The 24073-nt window shown below is 43.3% G+C and overlaps 1 protein-coding gene across 2 annotated transcripts in view; it reads left to right on the top strand.

Moving 5' to 3' along the window:
• Window positions 1-399: 399 nt before the first annotated feature.
• The window catches only part of LOC306919112 (enhancer of mRNA-decapping protein 3-like), a 38236-nt gene continuing 14562 nt past the window's right edge, over window positions 400-24073 (top strand). The window contains exons 1-6 of one of the 2 annotated variants that reach the window (XM_079496140.1): window positions 400-578; window positions 2394-2570; window positions 3900-4165; window positions 4284-4427; window positions 16001-16102; window positions 16755-17084. In XM_079496140.1, the coding sequence (XP_079352266.1) occupies window positions 2404-2570; window positions 3900-4165; window positions 4284-4427; window positions 16001-16102; window positions 16755-17084 (1009 nt within the window). In that variant the 5' untranslated portion in view covers window positions 400-578; window positions 2394-2403. The remainder of the gene's footprint in view (window positions 579-2393; window positions 2571-3899; window positions 4166-4283; window positions 4428-16000; window positions 16103-16754; window positions 17085-24073) is intronic. The other variant, XM_079496141.1, reaches the window with a different exon arrangement.

Below are 24073 nucleotides of genomic sequence, written 5' to 3'. Positions count from 1 at the left end.
TATCCGCACAGATTAGAAAACGTTTGGTCGAATTTGATTATGCATTAGGATCAAACTATCAGACCCTTTGAATGGCACCTCTAAAACACCCCAGAACTGCATGGTTAATGTTATCTGGTGAGGGGTTTCATCCCATGCAACACCAATAATGATATTTAAAAACTTCCATTCAGACATTCTGATCCCAAATACTTTTTTGTATATTATTTAAAGATATATTAATATTTTATTATGTGTATTTCTCATATTTCTTTTTGATATAGGCTAGTCAGTGTGCAAAGAAATCACTCAATATTGCAGGTACATATTTTACGTATTTTTGGCTACTCTCATGCAATTTGCTCAAAACAAACCCACGTGAGTCACTCACCGGAAGTGAGGTTTTTAAACCCGGAAAACAACAAATAATCCTACAGCTCATCAGGCTAAATTGGAACCAGGAGATTGTTTAGGAAATCAAATATTTCCTCATTATCTGGGTGACTGTCTGTTGATGGTTTTTTGTCTGCGCTAGGTCGAACTCGAATGTGTTCCGTCTCCCTTTCGCTTGGAAGAAACAGTTAACGCCTCTGCAACAGGTCAGTAACGCAGTGCAACAAACCAGCTAGCTAAGCTAATGTTAGCGGTATGTTAACTCAAGTTATTATTATGAAGGTGGCTGACTGTTAAATGCTGTTTTATTAACGATGATGAGCATTGACGTTTTTGTGTGTGACTTTAATAGAACATGTTCTTAACGGGATTTACAGCTACATTTCAGATAACGACAATAGGTTGATGACACTGACAGGTCGTTGTGTTTACTATAGTAGCTAGCCTTGGACCAAGACTATCATAGATGCATTTGATCGAGTCTTGACTTTTACTTTCGTATGATAAAGTATAAAAGTCAGACTTGATAAAGTACATTGGTAGTCTGGTTGCTTGATAGCCCCATATGTGCCCTCTCCCTACGCTCATTCTGTAGCTCCGAGCTACAGAATGAGCGTAGGGAGAGGGCACATATGGGGCTAGTTGCTTGATTACTTTTAACAGTTTGCATTAACAAGCACAGGGAAGTACAATACAATACAAAGTCTGCTAAAAGGATTTATCCAAGAAAGCCTATGGCTTGTTGGGGTCTAACCTAGCCCCATGTGCCCTCTCCCTACGCTCATTCTGTAGCTCGGAGCTACAGAATGAGCGTAGGGAGAGGGCACATATGGGGCTAGGGTCTAACCTAGCCCCATATGTGCCCCTACGCTCATCGGAGCTACAGAATGAGCCAGTGCTTACAGCGAGTCGAGAGAGATTCGCTGTAAGCACTGGACCAGGGCTAGGAGAGGGCACATATGGGGCTAGGGTCTAGCCCTGAAACATGAAACATGACCGTCATAATCATTAGCGTCATGTGAACCATGCTAGTTGGGGTTCTTTTGTAGTCAATTCATAGAAACATTTAAAAGGATCCCTGGCTAATAAGACACATATGTTAAAACATTATACTTGCTCTCTACACCTAAAATATATTTTATATAATATTTCACTCAATAGGAACTGCTCCTGTTGCAAGTTGATTGATTGATTGAAGAATGTATTAACAGATTAGATAATTACAGTACATTTCAAGCACAACTCGATACAAAACTGTTAATTGTGGACGACACCATAAAGCATTACACTTGTTTACAATAGGGTCCACCATGTTCAATTCATCATAACATTTAGAGACGTACAAATAAACACTTCTAGCCAAAAATAGGAAATCATCATAGTAAAAAGCATATAGTGAGGGGAAAATGGGGTGGGTGGGGGATTCAGATTTTACGGGGGCCAGTTTCGAATTGCAGCCGTCTGTAGGTAACTGGCCAATCAGCAGCAGCTAGAGGCGGGATAGCGGCTGCTGATTGACCAGGCCGTTTTGTGGCCGGGCATCAAGTCTGCCTGAGAGTTCCCAGATGGGAGCAGGAGGGGGGAACCCAGTGTACTCTCTGCTGCCCCATCTGGCGGAGTCAGGTTAGTCTGTAGGTGCCCTTTGACCGTTTTTGAACGAGTCAAGGGATTCGCAATTTTGGTAGGGCGTTCCACATTTTGGTGGCATAGGAGCGAAATTAATTTAGTCCCTTGTTTGTGCTGAATCTGGGTTGCATCTTGGTGGTGTCGTCGTCAACACTAAGGTGTGTTCGGGGAGTGAGGCCAAATAGTAACCTGACCTGTGTTTTTTTTCCCCAGAAAAGACAGAAAAGACTTTACTGTACAAATATGTACAGTAAACAGATGGGGGGAGGGTACCCAACATATGGGCTCAAATGCACCAGGAGGAATTCTGTATTGTGGTAATCTTGTATCCTATCATATTCATGGCACATATCTTTAGACATCTTGTGTGTTGTGTGTGTGTGTTCATGGTGTAGTGTGAAGAGAATGGCCTCAGCAGACTGGCTGGGTAGTGTGGTGTCTATATACTGCGGGCCAACCCTGGGAGTTTACCAGGGAGCCGTGTCCAGAGTGGACCAGTCCAAACAGACCATCTCTCTGAGGGAGGCATACCACAATGGGGTGAAGTGTGCCGTTCCTGAGATTACTTTCAGGTAAGGGTCGCCCTATAACGATTCAAGAATATAGACATCCATGGTCCACCCTGAGTGAGTAAATTCATGTGTCGTAGTAGCTACCTAAGTGTAAAACAGCAGGAATTCAATTATAAAGTTTCATTGGCAGCAATTATATACAATAAATATATGTAGTGGGTGGCCCTGCTTCATCTTTCTCGCAGCTAATGGCTGATGCTAATAGGGTGCATTTTGCATCCCAAAACGCAGATTATTGATAATGGACCCATCCGTGGACCTTTCTGGGGGTCCCATGGACGCACTACTGTACTCGGCACTGTACTGTAATTTGATGCTATTTAATTTACTTTGCATATACTTTGCACAAAATATGACTCCTAACGTCGTTGAAGCGGGACTCATCTAAAAGACCACCCCTGGGTTCCGAACTTCCGGGACCCATTATATTGACCTATTTTCACTGGGGGTCCTTGGCCTGAAAAGCATTAAAGGGATATTTCACTTTCAAAAATACTTTTGGCCATTTTATTGTCTACTCGGGCTTATGTGAACACCCCATACGTTTTTTGAAGTTGCTTGATTCAGTATTTAGATATTTGATATTCCTTTTTGCTGTCCTGCCAACTTCCTATACAAACCCATTATAACGTCAAACTCCATTTTAACCATCATCGAAAACACCCGTCCTTTTTTCTGTTGACTGATATTGTCCTTCTAATCCGTGAGAGGGCTGTGTTTTTTCATTTACTGTTTTCATTTATGTTTATAATTCTTTTTGACATTTTGGTCTCCTCCGGCCTCCTTGGAGGAAGTTCGCATATATTTTTTTCATGGGCCTGTTTGCATGCCTGTAATCAACATGTATCTTTATTTTGAAATGTCAAATAAAGTGTAGCTGCTTAAACTATATCATACTTTAACAAATAAAATAAAATGGCAAAAATAATGATTACTCTCATGTGTCATTGCACAATTTGCAATGTGCTTTGAGCTTTTCAATGTGTTTTTATACCAGAAAAGACTGTAAAAAAACCCCATACATTAAATTGCACACCGTTTGGGAACCACAACTCTAGCATGTAGCAGTAATTTCTTAATTTTTATTTTTTTTCCTTCTTGCTACTATCTTATTTTGGAAAGCAGGTCAAATCGGCTTATGTAAAAAAAAAAACTAATAGAATACGCACATCATTTGGTAGAGGTGCTGGGTTCAAAAGTAGCAGTAGGAGTTCGACCAGATGAAGAGCCTTGGCTCGAAACGTTGTCCATATAAAGTATAACTTTTGGAGCAGATGAGTGTGCGGGTTCTCTTCTCTTTTTCAAATCGGCTTGTGTGTCTTGATGCAGTGCCATGGACATTAAGGAGCTAAAGTTCCTAGATGAGAATGGTGCCAACAGGACCAATGATGTTTCCCAGCCAGCTACAACAGAACCTGACCCCACATACTCCACACCTGCTGGCCAGAGCAATAGGACCAGTCACTCGGCCAACAACACTCCCAGTGTTCCAGATAGGACCAGTCACTCGGCCAACAACGCTCCCAGTGTTCCAGATAGGACCAGTCACTCGGCCAACAACGCTCCCAGTGTTCCAGTTGCCAGCCAACGTAAAGGTGAGTGGATGGGCAGCTTGCAGAGCAGGGGTTATGAAACGGCATCAGAATGATGCTAAATTATTCGGTGCCATAACTGTGGCTGAATGTCATAATTTGGTTATTTTTGCTTGGGTAGCCTACCTCATAACGGAGAGTCCACACACTGGATCGGTGGATCGTCCCCCGACGCGACGCGGCTACAAAGTCACAAATGACAGACCGAACTTTGAATGGCTGAAGATCCACCATGGACAGCTCTCCTGGATTCCGACTTATGGAGGTTTGAAAAGCCAGCTTGTAACCGAGGCAAACTGACATGAGATTTAACGTCTCATAGCTGGTGGTGACGTAGGCGTTGCATAGCAACCAGATCTATTGAGAGCCCACACAAAACTGCCAAAAATCACTTTCACCTAGAAAATCCATTCACATTTTTTGAGTGGTGTAAACCACTCCTACAACTGGCTTTGTTGTGCAGAAAAAATGAGCATGGTTGCTATGTTCACCCTGTTCACCCGGGTGTGATTTCATTACGTCAACTGGCTTTGTTAGTCTGTGCAGAAAAAATGAGCATGGTTGCTATGTTCACCCTGTTCACCCGGGTGTGATTTCATTACGTCAGACATGATTTCATTACGTCAGACAGGCTATCTAAGACCTTACACCACTCAGTTCACACGGGTGTGATTTTTTTTTTATAATTCAGCTGACTGTGGAGACACATGCTGGAACTTTTTACTTTGAAATGTTTTATAGTTTCTGAGTTATTTAATTTAAACGCCAAATGCATTCTCAATGGCGAAAACACAAACACAAAAATCATTGTTTTGATTTTTAAAAAAATAAAAAATCAAAGACGTCCACAGACGTCTTGGGCTATGCACGTGCGGTAATACCCAAGACGTCCACAGACGTCTTGGGCACAAAATGTGTTAAAAGATGCTGTGGAGCTCAACCATTATATACACAGAGTATACGTTGGGGTCCATTTTTTGAGTGGTGTAAACCACTCCTACAACTGGCTGTTAGTTTACGTGTCTGTCCGTACCAAAAAATTAGCATGGTTGCTATGGTCACCCAGTTCACACGGGTGTGATTTCATTACGCCAGACATTACGTCAGACCACAGTTGATCAGTCCTATATAAGACCTTACACCACTCAGTTCACACGGGTGTGATTTCTATATATACACACACAGACTTGGCAAATAACATCCCCTAGCTGGGCGGTACGTATATATACGGATGTGGGAGAGAAAGAATTAAGCATATTGGCTCTTCCTCAGAGTTTTTTTTCCCCCTTGTCTGTAAAACTCACTATGGGAGAATAATTCAGTGTGTGTGGACTCTACACACCCACTCTACTTATTAACTGTTGAACCCCCCCCAGGGATAGTAAAGCTCATGAAATGACCATATAATGGGTGTAGCCCTATTTGTGGCATTGGCTATCGTTGCTGTCGGGCAGAACCTAACTCAATATTTCATCTGTTTATTCATACATGAATGCCCTATTTTATACAGTGTCAGTGTTTATGACGGTGTCTCACAAATGGCAAAAATAGCCATTTGCCAATCTACAAATTACAAGACATATTCACCCTTTAGAACCTGAGGCCAATTCTACAAACTAGAGTTTCGGTCCGCTATTAGACCTCGGGCCGTATGATCAGGGGTGCACACAACTTTTTTTTGGTCTAGTACTCTGAGGAGTACCTGGAGGAGTTACTTGGTGCTCCTAAAATGCGGCGACCCGTCTCGCTGGATGGATAAAAGAGGGATGCATGAATAACTTATAGAAAAACTATATTTATTGGATAGGTGGGGACTGGTGAGTCAATGGAGGGTATTGCAACTCTAGATTCATACCATTATAAAAAAAAATCTAGAGTTGGAAATTGCAACTAGGTCCATGTGTGGTCCAGCCCTAAATGCATATTCTAATAAAAACAACTTAATACTTCCTAAGGATAATATGAGCATCAAAGCAATATTTAGGTACTTTAAAAAAAAATATATATATGTATATATATTTAAATAGCCGATCTACTAGCTCACAACGTGTTGCGGAGGCGACACGTTGTGAGCTTGCAGATCAGCTATTTGTTTAACATACACGTCGGTCGTACGGCGAAGCATACGTCAGGCTTCCCTTTTGTTTTTACCGAGGCAACGTACAGTCAGACTCAGACAGTTAGACACACATGGCTCCTCGGTGCAAAAATAAACAGTGTACACTACCCGACTTTACGATAATAAGGGACAGTATGTCGGGACACGGTGTTGTCATGTTGATAAGCTTCATGTTGTGCAGGCTGCAGCAGCAGTGCCAGTCCGCAATGCTTTGCACTCTTCCCACTGTCGGAACTAAAACCTGTACCGGTAAAAAGTCGGTGGCTGGTGCCTATAAGCCAGACCGAATCACGACAGTGTGATTTGAGTCTGGCTCATTAGCCAGGCTACGGTGCCTAGGCTGTGAGAGACGGCATCGCACACGAGCAACTTGCTCCAGCACCCGGAAAACAAACATAAGCACAGCGGCGAATGGGAAGAGTGCAAAGCATCCCCTTTTACAACTTTTACTTTTTAGTTTGCTCCACATCTGAAACGGAGAAGCCGAACCATTTTTGTCAGGATTTCTCAGTAGTAAACTCCTGTCAACCGAACCGCCCTCCTCCCAGCAGCGAGCAGCATGGAAATGGATCCTCCCTCGTTTGAGTAAGGACGCGCTGTGATTGGCCACAATGGCCAGTGCACTTGTGCAAGACGTACTTTGATTGGCAGTCGGTGGGAAATGCTCTCGCTACAGATTTTACTAGTATTCTGGCCATAATAATCATTCTGGGCGGCGCCAGCTGTTGGTACGCAGATGCGCTTCCCGGCGCTTGATTGACAGCGCAGAATGAATTTTGACGACTCATGCGCACTGGCGTACCGCTTGTGTGCACCCCTGCGTATGATGTTGGTGTCCATTTTCATCATGTCATGATGATTATTTTGTATAAGAAAATAGTGCTTCTCCAGTCCACTTGTTGGTAGCATGACGTTGTAGTCAACACAGCAGTGAAATGCTTATGCACGGGTTGGTGTGCATCTGCGGCCGCTGACATGGTAGGCTGTTACAGCGCATATAGTTAGTCATCCGAAAGCCTGCATCCACACTGGCCACACTGCGCCTCTTCCTGGTTTTTAAACGGCTTGTGGATGAAAAAGCGTTTACATTTTTTTGCTGACTTCAATCCCAAAATAATTCCAGGGACCCCCAGACGCAAAGAGCATGCATCAGATATGTCACATGGGTCACACAAATGATTTGCACACATTTTCACCATTTTTGAATATCCAAAGTAATAAAATAATGGTTTAAATTGGTTAAAATCTAAAATGACTCGGATGCTTTCCTGTTCTTGATGGGTTGAAAAACTAGCCCAGATCCTTAATTTGGGGCTGAAGTGAAATTGCTGTATTATGTTATACTAACTAGACCCTTTCGGCACTTTCCCTATTGGCACTTTTTTATCACAGAGCGAAGGCTATAGTGTGAAATTGCATAGTGTCATAGAGTATTTGCCCAATCATGGTCATAACAGCTTTCATCTGTTGACCAAGCAAAACATGTATATTCTGTGGTGTGTGTTTCAAAGGAAATGTAACCTAAGCTCACATACTCACATATTATCTAACACTCTTCCTCATCCCATGTCCCTGCACATTATGCAAATGCCACTGTGAACCTAAAGATGGGTGCACGCATGCACGCACGCCATGTCATGAAGCACCTATTTTAATTTCCAAACACATAATGGTGATTAACATTATATGGATGGAGCAGACTGATTTGTTTGCCGATGCCATGATGACACATTGAGATTCGGTGTAACTATATGGTTATGGCTTAGTCATGGTGACATGAGTGTGATGTCCGCCTGCCAACCAGCCGGCCCATCAACCCTCAAATACCCTGTGACATTCCAATAAAAGGGGGTAATTGGGTAATCTGTGTGGAGGTTCCATGTTCCCCCTCGTGTCCCCTAGGCCCCTCACAAAAACGGGCAGTAATCCTGGTGGACAGGTGGGTACAGGCTTTAGTTCCGACAGCGCATGTCCGTTGTTCCCGCATATCGGATCTTTGGTGTGTCGGATCTGCGTGTGCATCCCAACCTGGTCTCATTCCTCAAGCATTGAAGTAAGCTATAGAGTTCAGGGCTCTCCCCAGGTTGGCAGAGGGAGAGTAGCGCCCTGGATTACAGTTTAGGCAATTTGCACCGGGTGAAAAATGTGTTACAAAATCGTGGGATAAAAAAATATCAAATATTTTTATTTTGTCCATATCGCCCTGTCGTACTACAAATACCTGTTTGTAAGTAGATGGAGTTATCCATTCCCTTTCATTCAGACAGTATGAAAGCTGATGTGGGAGGTGTAATAGGGGACTCATCAGAGACATTCAATTCAAGGCCAGTAAGCATGCAAGCAATTATGTCGTTTTTGTTCAGTCTACTACCTACCTGGATGTAGTTGCTCTAAGATTTAGTCTAAGTAACTATGTTCTTGGTCAGCTTGCCTGGTTAAATAGCGGTTAAAATCTGCCCACTGACTGCATCACGTCAGGAAGTCTGCTTGAACAATTTCGGATCATGACCCTGTCTGCATAGTTTGCTTGCTTTCATACTTGTGTTTGACGAACAATGGAGAGGGGAGAGCCCCACACGACTGAATCGCTCAAAGCATTGTAATGTATACGCTGTACATTTCATTTCACTAAGTTGTGTATGTGTAGCTAGCATCTGGTTGAATCTGTCAGAATCGGTTTTATTTACCAAGTGAAATGTACATGCATTTTATGTGGCAGTAAAAGATGCTCAACAGTATAATAATATATATTATAATATAACGATGCATTGCCAATTGGATAAACAAAACTCCAAAACGTTTTTCAAAATGGTGTAGTGTGCAAAGGCTTACACAGACGGGGAGTAGTCCAAGATTGCGCAAGTGACACTAATAGTAGTAAATAGCACGCAGTAGTAATAAATGGCACGCTAACGGCCAGTCATAACATCTATCTACAGTATATTCCTCTCTTATGTCACCAGTTCCTGATAACAAACCAGAGCGTGGAACCAGCCGCTGTTTGCTATGACTTCCCTGATATTCCCATAGCGTGCTAAAGGGTTGTACCAAAGTTCCTCTTTACAATATGTGTGTGACTAAGATCAATAAACACCCCCCCCAACACCACACACACCCACCATACACCGCTCTGTTTCTGCTCCTAAAGAGGAGGTTATGTAAAGGTTGGCTTATGAGCAATAGTGCCCTGGTTCTCCCCTCTGGTCTCTTCCCCTGCTCCCTCCGTCCCTCACTGCTTCGTAGCACAGGAAACACCCCCCCCACCCCCAATCACCATCCCCAGGAAGCTGTGTTGTGTCCCAGTGTGCTCGGAATGCCGAGGCGATATCAAATGTGGAAGGACTGTTTACCTTGTGATTTGGGAAAAGTCTTGCTCTTTCTTTTGGGCCGCTGGCCCAGGAGCTGAGGCACAAATTGCAAGGGGCCAAAGTGCTGAGTGGTGTGGGCTGGGCTGACCCCTTTCACACGCAACGCCATGCATGCATCCTCTGGCCACAAAGCTAGTGGAGATGAGGACACTTAATGAAGTTGCGGACTGCACAAGTTTCTCCTGATTATTCTACAGTATTTGTGGTACTGGAGAGCTTGATGTGGCTTGAGAATGATGTGGCTAAGCCTCCCCAATTGGAGCAAACAACCCATGGACCCAGAAAGACATCATTAATGATTGCACTTTTGGTGAAGGACTTCATCTGCCCTTTTGAAAATAGTTGACAGCTGTAACACATGTAACGCATTTGGACACTACTTTTTTTTTATTTCTTTACCCGCATTGTGATTTTTGAAAATGTTTGCCTATTAATGACAGCACTGTCCAGCAAGCTATTCAGTGCAACATACTGAACAAAGTTTGTGTAGTCATGGAACTGATGGCCCTCTGTTCACAAGCCAGCCAGCCAGCTCAAATCCAACATAGCTTCTTTGTAAAGGATAATTCACACAAATGATAACTTTTTGCAGGCCCGGTTGCTTGCCTAAAATGCTGGTCAACTTGGTGTTGAGTGAATTTCAATTGAAAGTATTTAGTTTTTGTTACTTGATAAACACCATGTGTGAGTATAAATGAAACACGGCAAGTCATTTGTTGCAGGCTACGTATTGTGAGCTTGTAGATGGATTACTTTTTCTTTTTGTTGTACGATGAATATTATATAGACCCTCCAGAAAAACGTGATTATGCGATCGCATAATTCATTGCATAATCAGCCAAATAGAGATTATGCAGGGGTCCATTTCTTTCAAAAAAGGGCGCATATTCACTGCAATAATCGCATATTTCCGTGCCAAATATGCAGGCTTGTTTGATTTCATTTTTTGTGTATTAATCTGCTCCGCCAAAATTAAGAAACCTTCATAATAATGACGATTTTAAGTGTATCCTACTTGATGCGATGTCCATTGTACTCTTGTTAACAGAGTTTGAAACCTTGAACCACGTTCAAAAAAAGTATCCAGCAAACCATCTCCTCCTCAAGTTGTAGTATTCCATGGAAACGGATGGGAACGTCATAACCACATAATAATCGCAAATTATTTCATGAGTACCTCACTACATCTACACAACATGAATTTTATGCTGCGATAAAGATGACACCATTTTTATTCGGACTAAGGTAGATGTTTCCACCACCATTAAAAGCATCAGCCTATATGACTGAGGCTTGAATAGTTTCCATATCATTCATAGGAGTTAAGATGTGTAAAGGCCCTGCTCTATCCCTCACCCCATACAGCTGTTCATGACCCGTCGCTGTGCATTCCTTTAGCTTCCTCTCCTAGATTAGACATCAGTGACACAGGTTTTTCTCAGGTTTTTGCATTGCATGTGAACACATTTCCCCCCCCCAGGGCCATGTGATGACAGTCCTCACACACCATCTCAATGTCCCGCTACTCCGAAGGCATGGGGGGGAGAGTATGTTTTGCACTCTGTCCGTCCGTCAGTCCGTGTGTCCGTCCGTCCGTCTGTGTACAGCTAATCTCTGGCACCGTTGGCCCGGTCGATGCCAAACTGTGTGCACACACTCCCTGGATACCAACGACTAACCTCTACCCCAAATTCTTCAGAACACCCTGTGATAGCGCCACCATGAGGCAGATGTTTTACTAAACTCATTTCATCACACACTTTATCCATACATCACGCAAATCGGTATACACTATCTCTATACTCATGTGATCAACACGAATCTGTCCAATTTCCCATATTCCATCCCGATTGGCTAAGATTTGCTTCCAAAGCTCGCAGGATTGGTCAGCTTTGAACAAAATGCCACAAATCATGAACACAGCGTGCAATTTCCGTGAAATTTTACACATTCCACTAGGCTGAGGACGAAATGCCACTTAAAAATGTCAAAACAGCCTCACGGTGGTGCTATATTAGCCAGGCCAACTCTTGTTTTACCTAGAACTGCACCGATCTGTGTACAACGTTGTATGCACACTCACTAGAAGCCAAGGAAAACCTTTGCGCTACATTTTTCACATATGCCTGTTATAGTGCCACCATAAGGAAGAAAACCACATTTCTTTATATTAAAACAGATTTTATCCAAATTTCACGCAAAGCCCGTGTTCGAACTGGCAACCTTGCGGTTACCATCCAGCCACTCTACCCCTGAGCCACCGCCGCCCCCATGTGATCAAGACGTTTTATTCTCATATTCCACCCTGATTGGCTATGATTCCCTTCCAAGGTTTTCAGGAGTGGCCAGTTTCGTACTATGCCAGCCATTTATTGAAAACGCAACATGCATTCATCTTCATAACATTACTAAGCATTATGCATATACTGATACATCACAAACAATCTATCCTATCCTGGTGGAGACTTGTGCCCCGAGGGGCACTTTTTCTAGCTCCCTCTGAGACTTGACTCATTTAATAGATCCTTGAGAGTACAGTTCAAGAAAGCTAAAGCAGGTCAGGCCAGTGGCGTTTCCAGGAATTACATTTTGGGCAGGCAAGATGTGTTAATTGTCGTCTCCCCGCGCACAATCGTAGCACTAAAGGTTTTCAAAGAGATATACCTGCCAGACGAGTAGGATACAAAGGCTTAAAGGCATGCAGATTGATTGATTGATTCTTTGAGTGTCATGCTTCCGAAGAAGCCCAGCCCATATGGACTTACAGGACACTTTTTACAGTTTACATAAACAATGACAATAAACCGACATTTACATTCCAATCAGCTGTCCACTAATAGTTCTCAGGTCTTGTTTTTGTCTATTTCTTTCTCACTGTATGGATTTTGTCCAGGCAGAAATGGATTTGGACAGGTGGACGCCTGTCCTCGCCTTATTGGAGATACGCCTCTGGGTCAGGCAAACCTTCAGACTAGGAGATTTATGGATAATTTGCTGCTTAAGCAATATTGCATGAGGGCCGTGCTTTGTCGCCATTATTGGCACCACAGTGATGTGGTCAATAATTCAACCAATTGAATCATTTGGTTGTCTTTTTTTCAGCTTAATAACCTGTAAAGTGATCATGTTGAACTTGGCTTCTGATAGATCTAAACCAGCCTGTGGCCTAATGCAATAGGGTCCTTGAAATTGAAAAGGTTCTCTATTTCTTTTGTCCCATTAGGTTGTTTCCCTTAATTTTTCTCTTGTCTTGTCCTTCTAATTAGATTTTATTTTTGTGTCTATAGCATTTTGCTTTGTCTTTGTGAAAGTCTTACTCAATACTTTGTTTCTTCTACTGTTTTGATCACTTTCACCTTTTCATGTCTTTTTTTTGTAAATCTGAAAATATCAATATCACGGATTGTTTAAAAAAAAAAGAAATTGAAAAGTTTGAGAATCATTTTTGAATCACATATTTTAACCCATTTAGACCTGAGGCCGATTAAAAAAAATGGCTTCTAAATTTCAGTGGTTCTCAAACTATTTCATGTCAAGGACCCTAAAAATGATATGTAATTGGCCCCCGTCTGCTCTGAAAGAATATATATTCAAATATTTTCGTGAATCAAGCTTGTAGATCTGTAGCTTGTAGATTCAGGTAGATTCTGAGCTTGTATATTCAGGTGTTGTCATGCGAGCCATTTCTGTCTGCATAACATGTTTACTCTCTTTGCATTTGGTTTGCTACGAGATATTGTGTTGTAAGCAAAATGACTCATTTACACAGCTTTTATTATTTATTCTGACATTAATTACAACATTGATGTCGGTCATCTCCAAATTTCTATGTCGTTTCAGAACTAAGATGTCCATTATAAAAGTTCAGATAAAAAATAAAAGCCTGCCTTGCAAAATAAGGAGAAGGCTTTCCTTGATTGTTACGCTTCATGTCAAGTAAAAATAATTCACACTGCAGTTTAGACTAGTTATTTAGCCTCCTAGTTTGTCCATGGTTCATCCTTGAGCCTGACTTGGTGTCATCAGTCCTGTATCCTCAGCAACCCACGTTTCTGCAAACCACTGACACATTGCATGTCGACGTTACAGCCACCAGTTACATTTAGGGTTAGTTATGTAGTTTGAATTAATAATCTATGTTTGAGTCAACATGGTCCGCATCTAGGCACGTTCTCACACAATACACACTTTTTTGCGTTTAGCTGAAGCATACAATGACAATGTTTTCTCTGGCATCCAGACTGATCCTTGGTGTCCTCATAAATCTCACAACTTTATTACTGCTATTCACTAGTTTGCTTGACTTGGAAAGCTGCCCAGTTCATTCAGACGTCTGGTTCAACCATTGACAAAAAGGTTTGTTGATGAATAGTCGGTGACATACATCCCTTAAAAAAAAGCTTTTGATGTATGTATGGAGGTTTTGTTTTGGTTATCTGTGATGTTTTGGTTGGTGGCGTTGCAGTGTTAAATGGTTCTTTGGGAAGTTTCTCATAACATGATCTCTAAATATACACTACAATGAAATATATTTTGATTTAATTTCATAACTTTCAATTGCAAAAAATGTGTGGCTGCCTGTATTTTCATCTCACTTCTGAATGGATGCGGTAGAACATGGATCGGTTGTCTGTCATTTAAGACCGGGAGTTAGGTCAGGCTATTGTTGTTGTGTAGTTGTGACACAGTGGCAGGTTATAGATGTATTGTCTGATTGGCTAGTTTCTTTTGTATGAATGGCAGTCTATTTTGACTGAGTCGTCCCAGTGTCTTGCGTGACAGGGCCGAGAGCACCTTAGCTGTCACTGTGACATTAGCGTGCGACCGTGGCTTTCTTGTCTGTAGCTTAGCGTGAGAGCTCATGCACTGCGGCCTGTGTTGAATGCCAGGTTTTTCCAGTTTTGTCTTTTTTAGTTTTTTCCCATCTTGGTTCATTTTATTTTCTTTTATGTATGTAAACTGTGAAAGTGTCACATAGTTGGATAATTGTTTTGTGTTTGTTGTGGCTGTAGTGTGTCTGTGTGTTTACTGTGTGTCATTGACTGTCCTAGTCAATGACACACAGTAAAGGAGTTAGAAATATTAGTCATTTGAAAATGCCAACTGCTATTGTAGTTTATCTCATTCGTAATTAAATATATGCGTATGAGGGAAGGAATGCGTAACTCTTTGATGCTTCCTTTCTTAGAAGGATGTGATTATTAGGAATGGCCCAATTGCTTTCCAGGAAATGTTCATGTTTTGTGCTTGATATGACCACCAAGATGAGAAAGTAAAATTATGCCAAGTGAAGTGGGGACCAGAAGGATTAAGGGGCCGTTTTGGTGGCTCACTGCAGCTTTATAAAACACTTTTCCTCCTACATGGTTTAATCTTATTTACATGGATTAGAGTTCAGGCAACCATAAAAGCGCAACTAATTATTTACAACTACAGCATGTCCTATCGATTATCTATTTGCGATTTATGTGACTAACTTTTTTGATTATCAAATAATTGAAGCATATTTTCTTTAAATTTCCTTTCAACTTTTTTGTATATCAATTAATCAGCACTAATACATTTGAATGGATTTTATTTAAAATGTTTTACTAAATCAATTAGTCTGATTAACCATTTAAGTTTTATACTTCATTGTTTAACAGTGTCATAAGTGTTCTTCTGTCCACTGAGCAGCGCTGCTAGAGTAGATCATGTCATTCATAGTGGGGAGCAGAGCATTACTCATGCAAATCCTCTTCTACATTTTCAGAGCTGCGCAATTACGCATCTTACCACAAGAAGTCTCTCTCTCTCTCTCTCTCTCTCTCACACAATGTGGGTTTGTAGACTGTATTTTTGAAGAATATAATAATGAGGCCATAAGTGGTTAAATAAAGTTTAATTATTTTAATTTAATTTAACTTTTTTTTTATTCAAAAGTAAAAAATAAATGAATTGCTCATTTTGACCGAGTATTCTTCAAAACATCGGTAATCGGTCTCGACCCCTCCAAAATCGGGATCGGTATGGGACAGAAAAATCTAGCATGGGTCGGTCTGTATTCCCAAGGTCTGTATTCCCAACCCCTCAGTTATGTTCTTTCATGCAGGTTCCTCTACTGGCCGAGGAACAACCCCTCAGTTATGTGTTCTTTCATGCAGGTTCCTCTACTGGCCGAGGAACAACCCCTCAGTTATGTGTTCTTTCATGCAGGTTCCTCTACTGGCCGAGGAACAACCCCTCAGTTATGTGTTCTTTCATGCAGGTTCCTCTACTGGCCGAGTAACAACCCCTCAGTTATGTGTTCTTTCATGCAGGTTCCTCTACTGGCCGAGTAACAACCCCTCAGTTATGTGTTCTTTCATGCAGGTTCCTCTACTGGCCGAGGAACAACGGCACAGGCCACGGCCAAGAAGAACGGTGTGAGGAACGGCAGCAGCACACACACGAGTAATAATGAGGCCATAAGTGGTAAAGTTATTTTTTTAATTCAAAAAATAACTTTTTTAAAACATAAGTAATTGCTCATTTTGACCGAGTATTCTTCAAAACATCGGTAATCGGTCTCGACCCCTCCAAAATCGGGATCGGTATGGGACAGAAAAATCTAGCATGGGTCTGTCTGTATTCCCAAGACTCCCCAACCCCCTCAGTTATGTTCCTCTACTGGCCGAGGAACAACCCCTCAGTTATGTGTTCTTTCATGCAGGTTCCTCTACTGGCAGAGGAACAACCCCTCAGTTATGTGTTCTTTCATGCAGGTTCCTCTACTGGCCGAGGAACAACCATAGAGTATATAAAAGGATAGAGACTGAACTGGCGCGAAGCTCCGCCCCCCCAGCTATTCATGTCAGTGGAAGTTGCTCAGTGGCGTTTTGAAGCACCCGGAAGACTGCCGGAAGTCCCTCCTCCGGACCTCAAATTTGAGGTCCGGGGTGACGTTGGAGTGATGGTCCTACGTCACGACACAATGTTAAAGCCCAGCTGCACGGGGTTTCCCGGTCATGAATCCACGGGTCCGCCTGTAGTCCCTCCTCCTACCACTAGGGCCCAGAGCTTCAACGTTGAATAGCCTCACTGGCCCCTTGGGAACAACCCCTCAGTTATGTGTTCTTTCTTGCAGGTTCCTCTACTGGCCGAGGAACAACGGCACAGGCCACGGCCAAGAAGAACGGTGTGAGGAACGGCAGCAGCACACACACGAGGCCCAAGAATTACGAGTGCTTCGGAGATGCTGTGTTCGAGGACCTGGACGAGGACTTTGACTTTGAGGGGAACCTCGCCCTGTTCGACAAAGCCGCTGTATTCTCGGAGATTGAGGATCAGAACAGCAACGGGGCGCGCCTACGGACCCCTGCCCGCTACCGCCACGACGAGAACATTCTGGCAGCTAAACCCGTCGTCTATCGGCAAATTACTGTGCCCCAGCACAGAGGCAAGGAGTACTGTACAGGTAAGGACAAGGATTTCACACAAGACACACTCCAACAATATTGGCTTGCATTCATAGTACACGCACGCACGCACGCACGCAAGGCTATGTTCAGGCTATGTTATTGGATTTCAGGCCAGCTTTTCATGTAGCCTACATCTCTGAGGGGGTGGGTGTGTGGGGGGTGATCTTTGGCCTATTTGATGCCATGCCAGACAGGTGGGATGTGAGAGGGAGAGCCCATTAGCAGGCAGAGCCTAGCAGTCTAGCTAAACTAACTGGTCCATCTCATCATTGAAATGTGCTGCCAGTGAACTGATCACATACGTCATAACTTTGTTTGCCAGCATACTCTCCCTGGATAGCCATCTGACTTCATTGTGTCAGAGAAGGAGTTTGCTCAAACCTATGTGAGTTAAGCCAAGGGCGTGTGCTTTGAGGTGGTAGATAACTTCTTATATGCTATTCAATATGCTGTTAGATTCAGGTGAAATGTTTTGGCTAGCCAGCATGTGCGTAATATCACATTCATCACATTCAAGTCAAGTGAACAGCCTCTCGGAGCCAATCGGGTCCGTGGACTCGGGTATCGCCCACCGCCGGTTCGTCTTGCCTAGTTAACCATTTACTGGTTGTATTTGATACGTTTTTGACAAGAGTTGGAGTGAAACAAATTAAAGAAACAATATATGTACAACGGCATGGGAAGATGGATCCACAATGCGGAACCACAGAGCTTTGTATTGGCGTTTCTGGTTTGATTTTAGAACCGTATATAAAGGGGTAAAAGCTTTGTAGCATTGCCTCTTTAAAAAGGAACCCTGGCTGATAAGAGTTGTATGTCTATATGTATATATATTATACGTGCCCAAAAATGTAACATTTAAAACGCACAATATCATCTTCAGTTTAAAAATAGTTCATATTATTTTAATCCCAAGGGGGCTAACAGGGGTTAAACTGCGCACCATGATGATGCCACCTGCCCAACCTTCCCCTGTGCGTTCAAGCTAGTTTGTTGTGGTGTTTGGACAAAACCACTGCCTCTACGTGTACGTGATGACCCTTGGTCTTTGAGTATGCGTGAGCCTGCGGACAGTGCTGACAATCCAATAATAGACCCCAGAACAAACAGCGGAGTAAATTGCCGTAGTAATCAAACTTTGTGGATATTTTCAGCGATGCCCATCGGTCTAAGATGGAGAGATATGGGGTCGGTCAACACACAGATTGAGAGGGAGGTATCGCCTCACCCCTTTCCTTCTAATCACTGCTACCCTCTCCCTAAGGTCAGACACACCCATCATGTCCTGCTAGCCCACAGGGACAGCAGTGTACTGGACTGTGGAGTGTAGAAGACCACCTCCATTCATGTAGTCAGTGCAATGCTGGATGGCAGACGTACGTCTTTTATTACCCCAGAATCACCTCTCCACCTGACCTCACACAGCCCAGTGGGCCCACCCACCTTGAACAACGGCCAATCTGCCTTGTTGCTGCTTTACACATGATTGCACTTTTCAGCTGCCTTCTCACGAACAATACAATACTAATCTTTTTAGACACCATTTATTGCATTCGGATTAGCAGGGACATTTTCACACAAAAATAAATTAATAATAATAATAATATATATACCATAATTTATTTTTGCTCCACAGAAAATGTCCCTGCTAATCCGAATGAAATAAATGGGCACGTGCCCATATGGTAGTTCCGGCCCTGCATCTTGTGTACAGGTACATAAGAGTAAAACTTATTTTTGTTTGTTACCGTTGGCACATCACTGACCTTTGTTCTTCAGGTCCATAATATGTAATACAACCTAGCAAACGGGCCATCAACAGGGAAGCCCGTTCTCTCTGTATACTACAAGAGCACTGAGCAAGTATTGCATAACTGGTTAAAACGGGCACAAGATAAGGGAATGGCACGCTAGCCTTGCTACTGGAGTCCGGGGGAATGAGAACAATAAGTCAGCCTTTAGGTCTTTAAAACACCCCTGAGGGTGTGTTTGTGTGCGTGCGGTGGGGGTCTTATGGAAAGTACTTTTGCGAAGGTGCTCGTTAGGCGGTCCAGTTGAGTCTGTGAATTCATATAAACTCTGCATTCTGCATTTACTGGTATATTTGAAGCAGCTAACTCATGATGTTCTTCCTTAAGAGTCCCAAGGGTCAATGTCTTTTTGCACATAGCTGGAGTGAGTCACATTAACAGTAGCTGAGATCAAACTAGATAGCTTTATCATCAAAGGATGATCGCTCTACCCACAAGGCCTCGCCTGACACCTTCTAGCCCCATGTGAAAAGCACAGGAATGTAGGTTAAGTTACTTACTAAACCACTTGACCGTTTTGGACCATACATAATCAGCCTTTTATTGTTACGTGATGGCATGTTATGTGAAGCATGTCTGTATGACTTGTTTTTATTGTCCAGTTTTGTACCTGTGCAAACGGCACGGTACAGTAAGACATTAGCTAGTGGCTCAGGGTAGAGTGTCCGGATGGGTACCACGAGGATATACTACACCTCATTGATAGTTTGATCCCCATGTACCTACCTTACTCTCTACCCCCCCCCCCCCCCCCCATTTAATATTTTACCTGAGGATGATGTCATGTTAATTACAAATTAAATTGAATGGAACGGAATTGTGTCAAACGGTACCACCCCCCTTGACGAGGCCCAGCTGCTTGCCGTGCAGAAGCATTCGCCCCCTCCTACTGGGATGGGTAGATGTGCTTCTCATGGTTGTCATCTTAATCCTCATCCTGTGTACTCTGTAATTAACATGCCGCTCTGCAGCCTTTACATAAACATCACCTCTAGCAGCAGGAACACGCAGCAGCACTAGTGCTAACCTAGAAAACCTTGCCTGGAAACACATACGACACCTCCAGACACCAGAACGGTGCTGCAACAACAACAGAAGGGGAGGGGGTGGCATAAATGGGTTATAGCTTATCCATGGAAGTTGACGCTATTGTGCAGTTATTTCTGCCATTGTTTTCCTACAGTTTGATTGGCACCAGTGTGTACTCAAATCTCCTCTATGCAAACAACCTGGGGCGCACCATGAATCAAAGCCAAGTTTGTAGTCTGTATGGGAGCAAGGACAATGTATGTAAATTACAATGAAAATGTTTGCTGCAAGTATTTTATGAAATAATTATGCCTTTTATTGGCAAAAAAATCGTGGGAAATGTTATGTTAAGCAAATATTTTAATAATTTAGAAATGTTGAACACTTTTTCTCTTCTGCACAAAAACATTCAAATGGGGGTCCGCAACCACATGTCGGCCTATATCAATTTGGGGGTCCTTGGTACAAAAAAGTTTGAGGACTACTGATTTCGAAGGCATTTGTAGCTTCATCGTCAAGTATTTATATCCACAGCGGCTAAAAGGAGTGAGCAGGTAGTGTCTTGTCTTGCACAACACGGGTTCAATGCCTATTGTGCAGCCTCATGTGTACATATACCGAGTCCTTGGAGGTGATGGAATGGGCCTTTGGGGCTACAGCACAGCCTCTACCAGCCCCCCAACCCCCTGCAGACACATGGCCCGCATCCAGCCAGCGTGTATTGGTTTCTGCCCTGTGGTTCCCCTCGTCATGCTTGAGGGGTTGCGTCCACTTCAGTTTATTTTACTGCCGCCGCACGCTCCTCTTGGATACCCAGTTAAGCAAGTTGTGTTGCGTGTGTGTGTGTGTGTGTGAGAGAGAAACACTGTGGCGTGTGTGTGTGTGTGTGTGTATGTGACAGAACAGTGAAGGGTTTTGAGTGGGCCAGTAGCTGCCGTTTCAGTGAGTGAGTTATTAAAACCGTTGCACCTGGTGTGATGGTTGAAAAGCAATTAGTGCATAACTTGTACAACACCCCACTTCCCCCCAGCTTGGTACTTTAGGCAGCAGGTTGCATGACAAGAGGCAGTTGACTTTGCAGTGCTTATCGCCTTGCGTGATTGGATGCGGACCGGCACGTCCCATATTTCTCTCACCCCACTGTAACATATTACCTGTCTTTGCACAGTGCCAACAAAATAATGGTGGGAGGGGAATTAGACCCAGCCAAAAGATAAGGAGCATTTCAGTTCAGGCACAACATCAATCACTGTCTGTTTGCATGAATCACTGTGCTTGGTGCTAGTTGCGTGTGTGTGGGTGGGGGGTGGGGGGGGTTGTATTGCATCTACGGTATACACAAGCATGCGTGTGAATATGTGTATCCCCACTGAGGCCACTGTGTACTTCATTTCCAGGCCAGATATCTGTAGGAGACCATTAAAGACTTAAGTGCCTCTCGGTAGCTTTATTTGTCAAAGGGACCCTGAGCCCTGCAGTTTCCCCTGCTTGGCTTTGATCCCCCCCCTCTGTTTCTGTCTCTCCTCCTCTCTAATGCGCCATGGGCAAATGGAGATTAGGTCGGGCTCTTTAAGGGCTCCACACTCCAAACTTTGGAGAACAGAGGCACATGGAAGTCGGGCAATTTTCAGGTTATGAGATTATTTAAGTGTCGTGCTACCGGAAGGCTTATCTCGCAAGGCATATCTGAACATTCACCATTTGAACAACCCAAAAGTATTGATTAGGGTGACCATATTTTCAGACCCTCAAACCGGGACCCTTAATGAACGGGCTCATGCACTGCGTGCACACAATCCACACATGTGCTGTGTATGCGTACGTATACGTGCACAATGTGTTTTCATCAGGATGCAGGACGATTGTTTTTGGCGAAAGAGCACACCGCTGGCGTCTAGCCAATTGAGCCAGGAGGAGCACAGGTTCCAGCATTTCATCAGATGGGTCATGCCCTGCCAGACGTGCAAGAGTATAAGCACACAGATGCTAGTCCACACTCGCTCCCATGTTAATGAATGCAGCAGTTCTCACTGGCCACGCATGGACACACTCCACTCGTGCACATGAAGCAACATTTTCAGCTCCCGGCCCGTGACTCAAGGGGGCCCGGGGTTCGGGGGCTGCCGGATGATCGATCGACGAACACAGCGTTACACAGACACTCGACAGATACCCAGTCAAAGCATTATCTCTCAGGGCGCTACAAATATATCTACACATCCTGTAAGTTCACTTAAGAGTGAACTAGTGTTGACTAATCATTACAAGAGGAAGAGGTTGTAGCCTACTTCCATGACAGACAGACAGTTTTTCCTCCCGGGAGGGAGAGACTGATAGACTGTAAACATTGAACTGATGGTGGTGGTGGATTGCTTTTAGCCAAAGTTTATATTACCATATGAAAGCCATGATGCTGCGCATCTTTGACTTAAACAATGTGTACACACTTTGGAATATACGTTAAACATGGTGGAGAAGTGGATCCTATCCTATGGCGGCAGCCAGCATTATGTGAGTAATTCATTAATTGTAAAAGTATCACGCTGACGCTGGTAAAAGCAGCAGCATCTGCCCAAAACATTAACAGGTAGGCAGGCAGGCTACAGTAGGCCTACGGTACTGTACAGTAGGCCTACCGTACTGTCACTGCCTGCAAGGATGTACTTGGACTTTGGTTTGCTTTGGGAGTCGGGTTCGGCGAGGCCCGGTCGTGCGATCACACCCCCGGCCCGATACCGGGTTGTTCGCCCGTGTTCAGTGCATCATAGTGCAGGTTTACCTTCAGCCAGAGTCTCAACACACGCTGCTGGAAAAGGAAGATCAGCATCAACATAAAGCTTGTCAATGTACAGACGCACATAGTGCGTCTGGTTTCAACACAGCCATCTTTTTAGAGTACATTGTGCTTCAATATGTTGACAAGCTTCATGGAGATGCTAATTTGGCACCTGCCCACAGAGCCAAAACTACTAGTTACTGTTGTACTGACCATGGTATTACTGTGCTTAACTGACCAGCCAACTGTCCTGACCTGAACCCCACAGAGAATCTAGGTTTTATTGTCAAGAGGAAGGTGTGAGACATAAGACTGAACAATACAAATTAATTTACGGCTGTTATCAAAGCAAACATGGGCTTCCATAACTCCTCAACAGTGCCACAGGCTGATCACCTCCATGCCACGCCCCATTGATGAAATAATTTGTTCAAAAGTAGCCCAGACCAAGTATTAACTGCATAAATTAATATCCTTTCCGGATGGTTGACATTTCTCGTTTTAGTGCTTTCGTAAAATATTTGAATTCATTGAGATAGGATTTTTTTATTTTCATGAGCTGTACGCCATAATCATCAAGATTAAAACAAAGGTTTTAAATACTTTTTGAATTATATTACGGAAGAAAATTAACTTTTACAAAATATTCTAATTTCATGAGATGGTACATCTGAATTCTATTATGTTTTGTTTTACAATACATTCATTATTATATTTTCGTAATGACCTGCGTCAGTCAGACAGACACGCAGGTATCAACCCACCTCTGACCTCTTCCGTCTTCCTACCTGTAGTTTGTTGTAAAGGCAGTTTACAACAAACCCGCCCCCCCGGGGCCATCAGTGGAGGTGGGGAAAAACACGGTTGTCCAAAGCAGCCTATTTTACAGGAATTCCCCACAAAGTCATCTGGAAAAACCAAACGTTCGTTTTCCTGTTTTTTTATTACAAGAAGCATGCGTGGATGGTATATTCAGTTTCAAAGGATGCAGTCTTTTGTTTTGCATGCAGACACTTCCAGAATGACAGCAAGTCAGTTAAAAAACATGAAACCCCCGTAGTGCTGGAAGTTATATGGAGCAGGCTTGTGTGTGTGCTGCTGTAGGCCTACTACAGCAGCACACACTTAAGTTCAAACTACGCCCATGGTGTGTGTCCTCTCTCTGTACGTACTCTCGGAAGCACATCTTAGTTTTTTCTGCTGTTTTCCAATCACCACCTCACAGCAGGTGGGCATACACCCCCACACAGCAGGTGGGCATACACCTGTACATCCCTATACCATACATCACATGGTTTGTTTGTTTTCCCATCCTGTCCTGTAGAGCCCATCGAGTTCATCTTAGCCTAAGCCAGCACATACACACACG

The sequence above is a fragment of the Electrona antarctica genome, assembly GCF_951216825.1.
Source record: "Electrona antarctica genome assembly, chromosome: 3".
NCBI lineage: Eukaryota > Metazoa > Chordata > Actinopteri > Myctophiformes > Myctophidae > Electrona > Electrona antarctica.
Note: the sequence above shows the minus strand (reverse complement) of the source record. Positions and strands in the feature narration are given on the sequence as shown.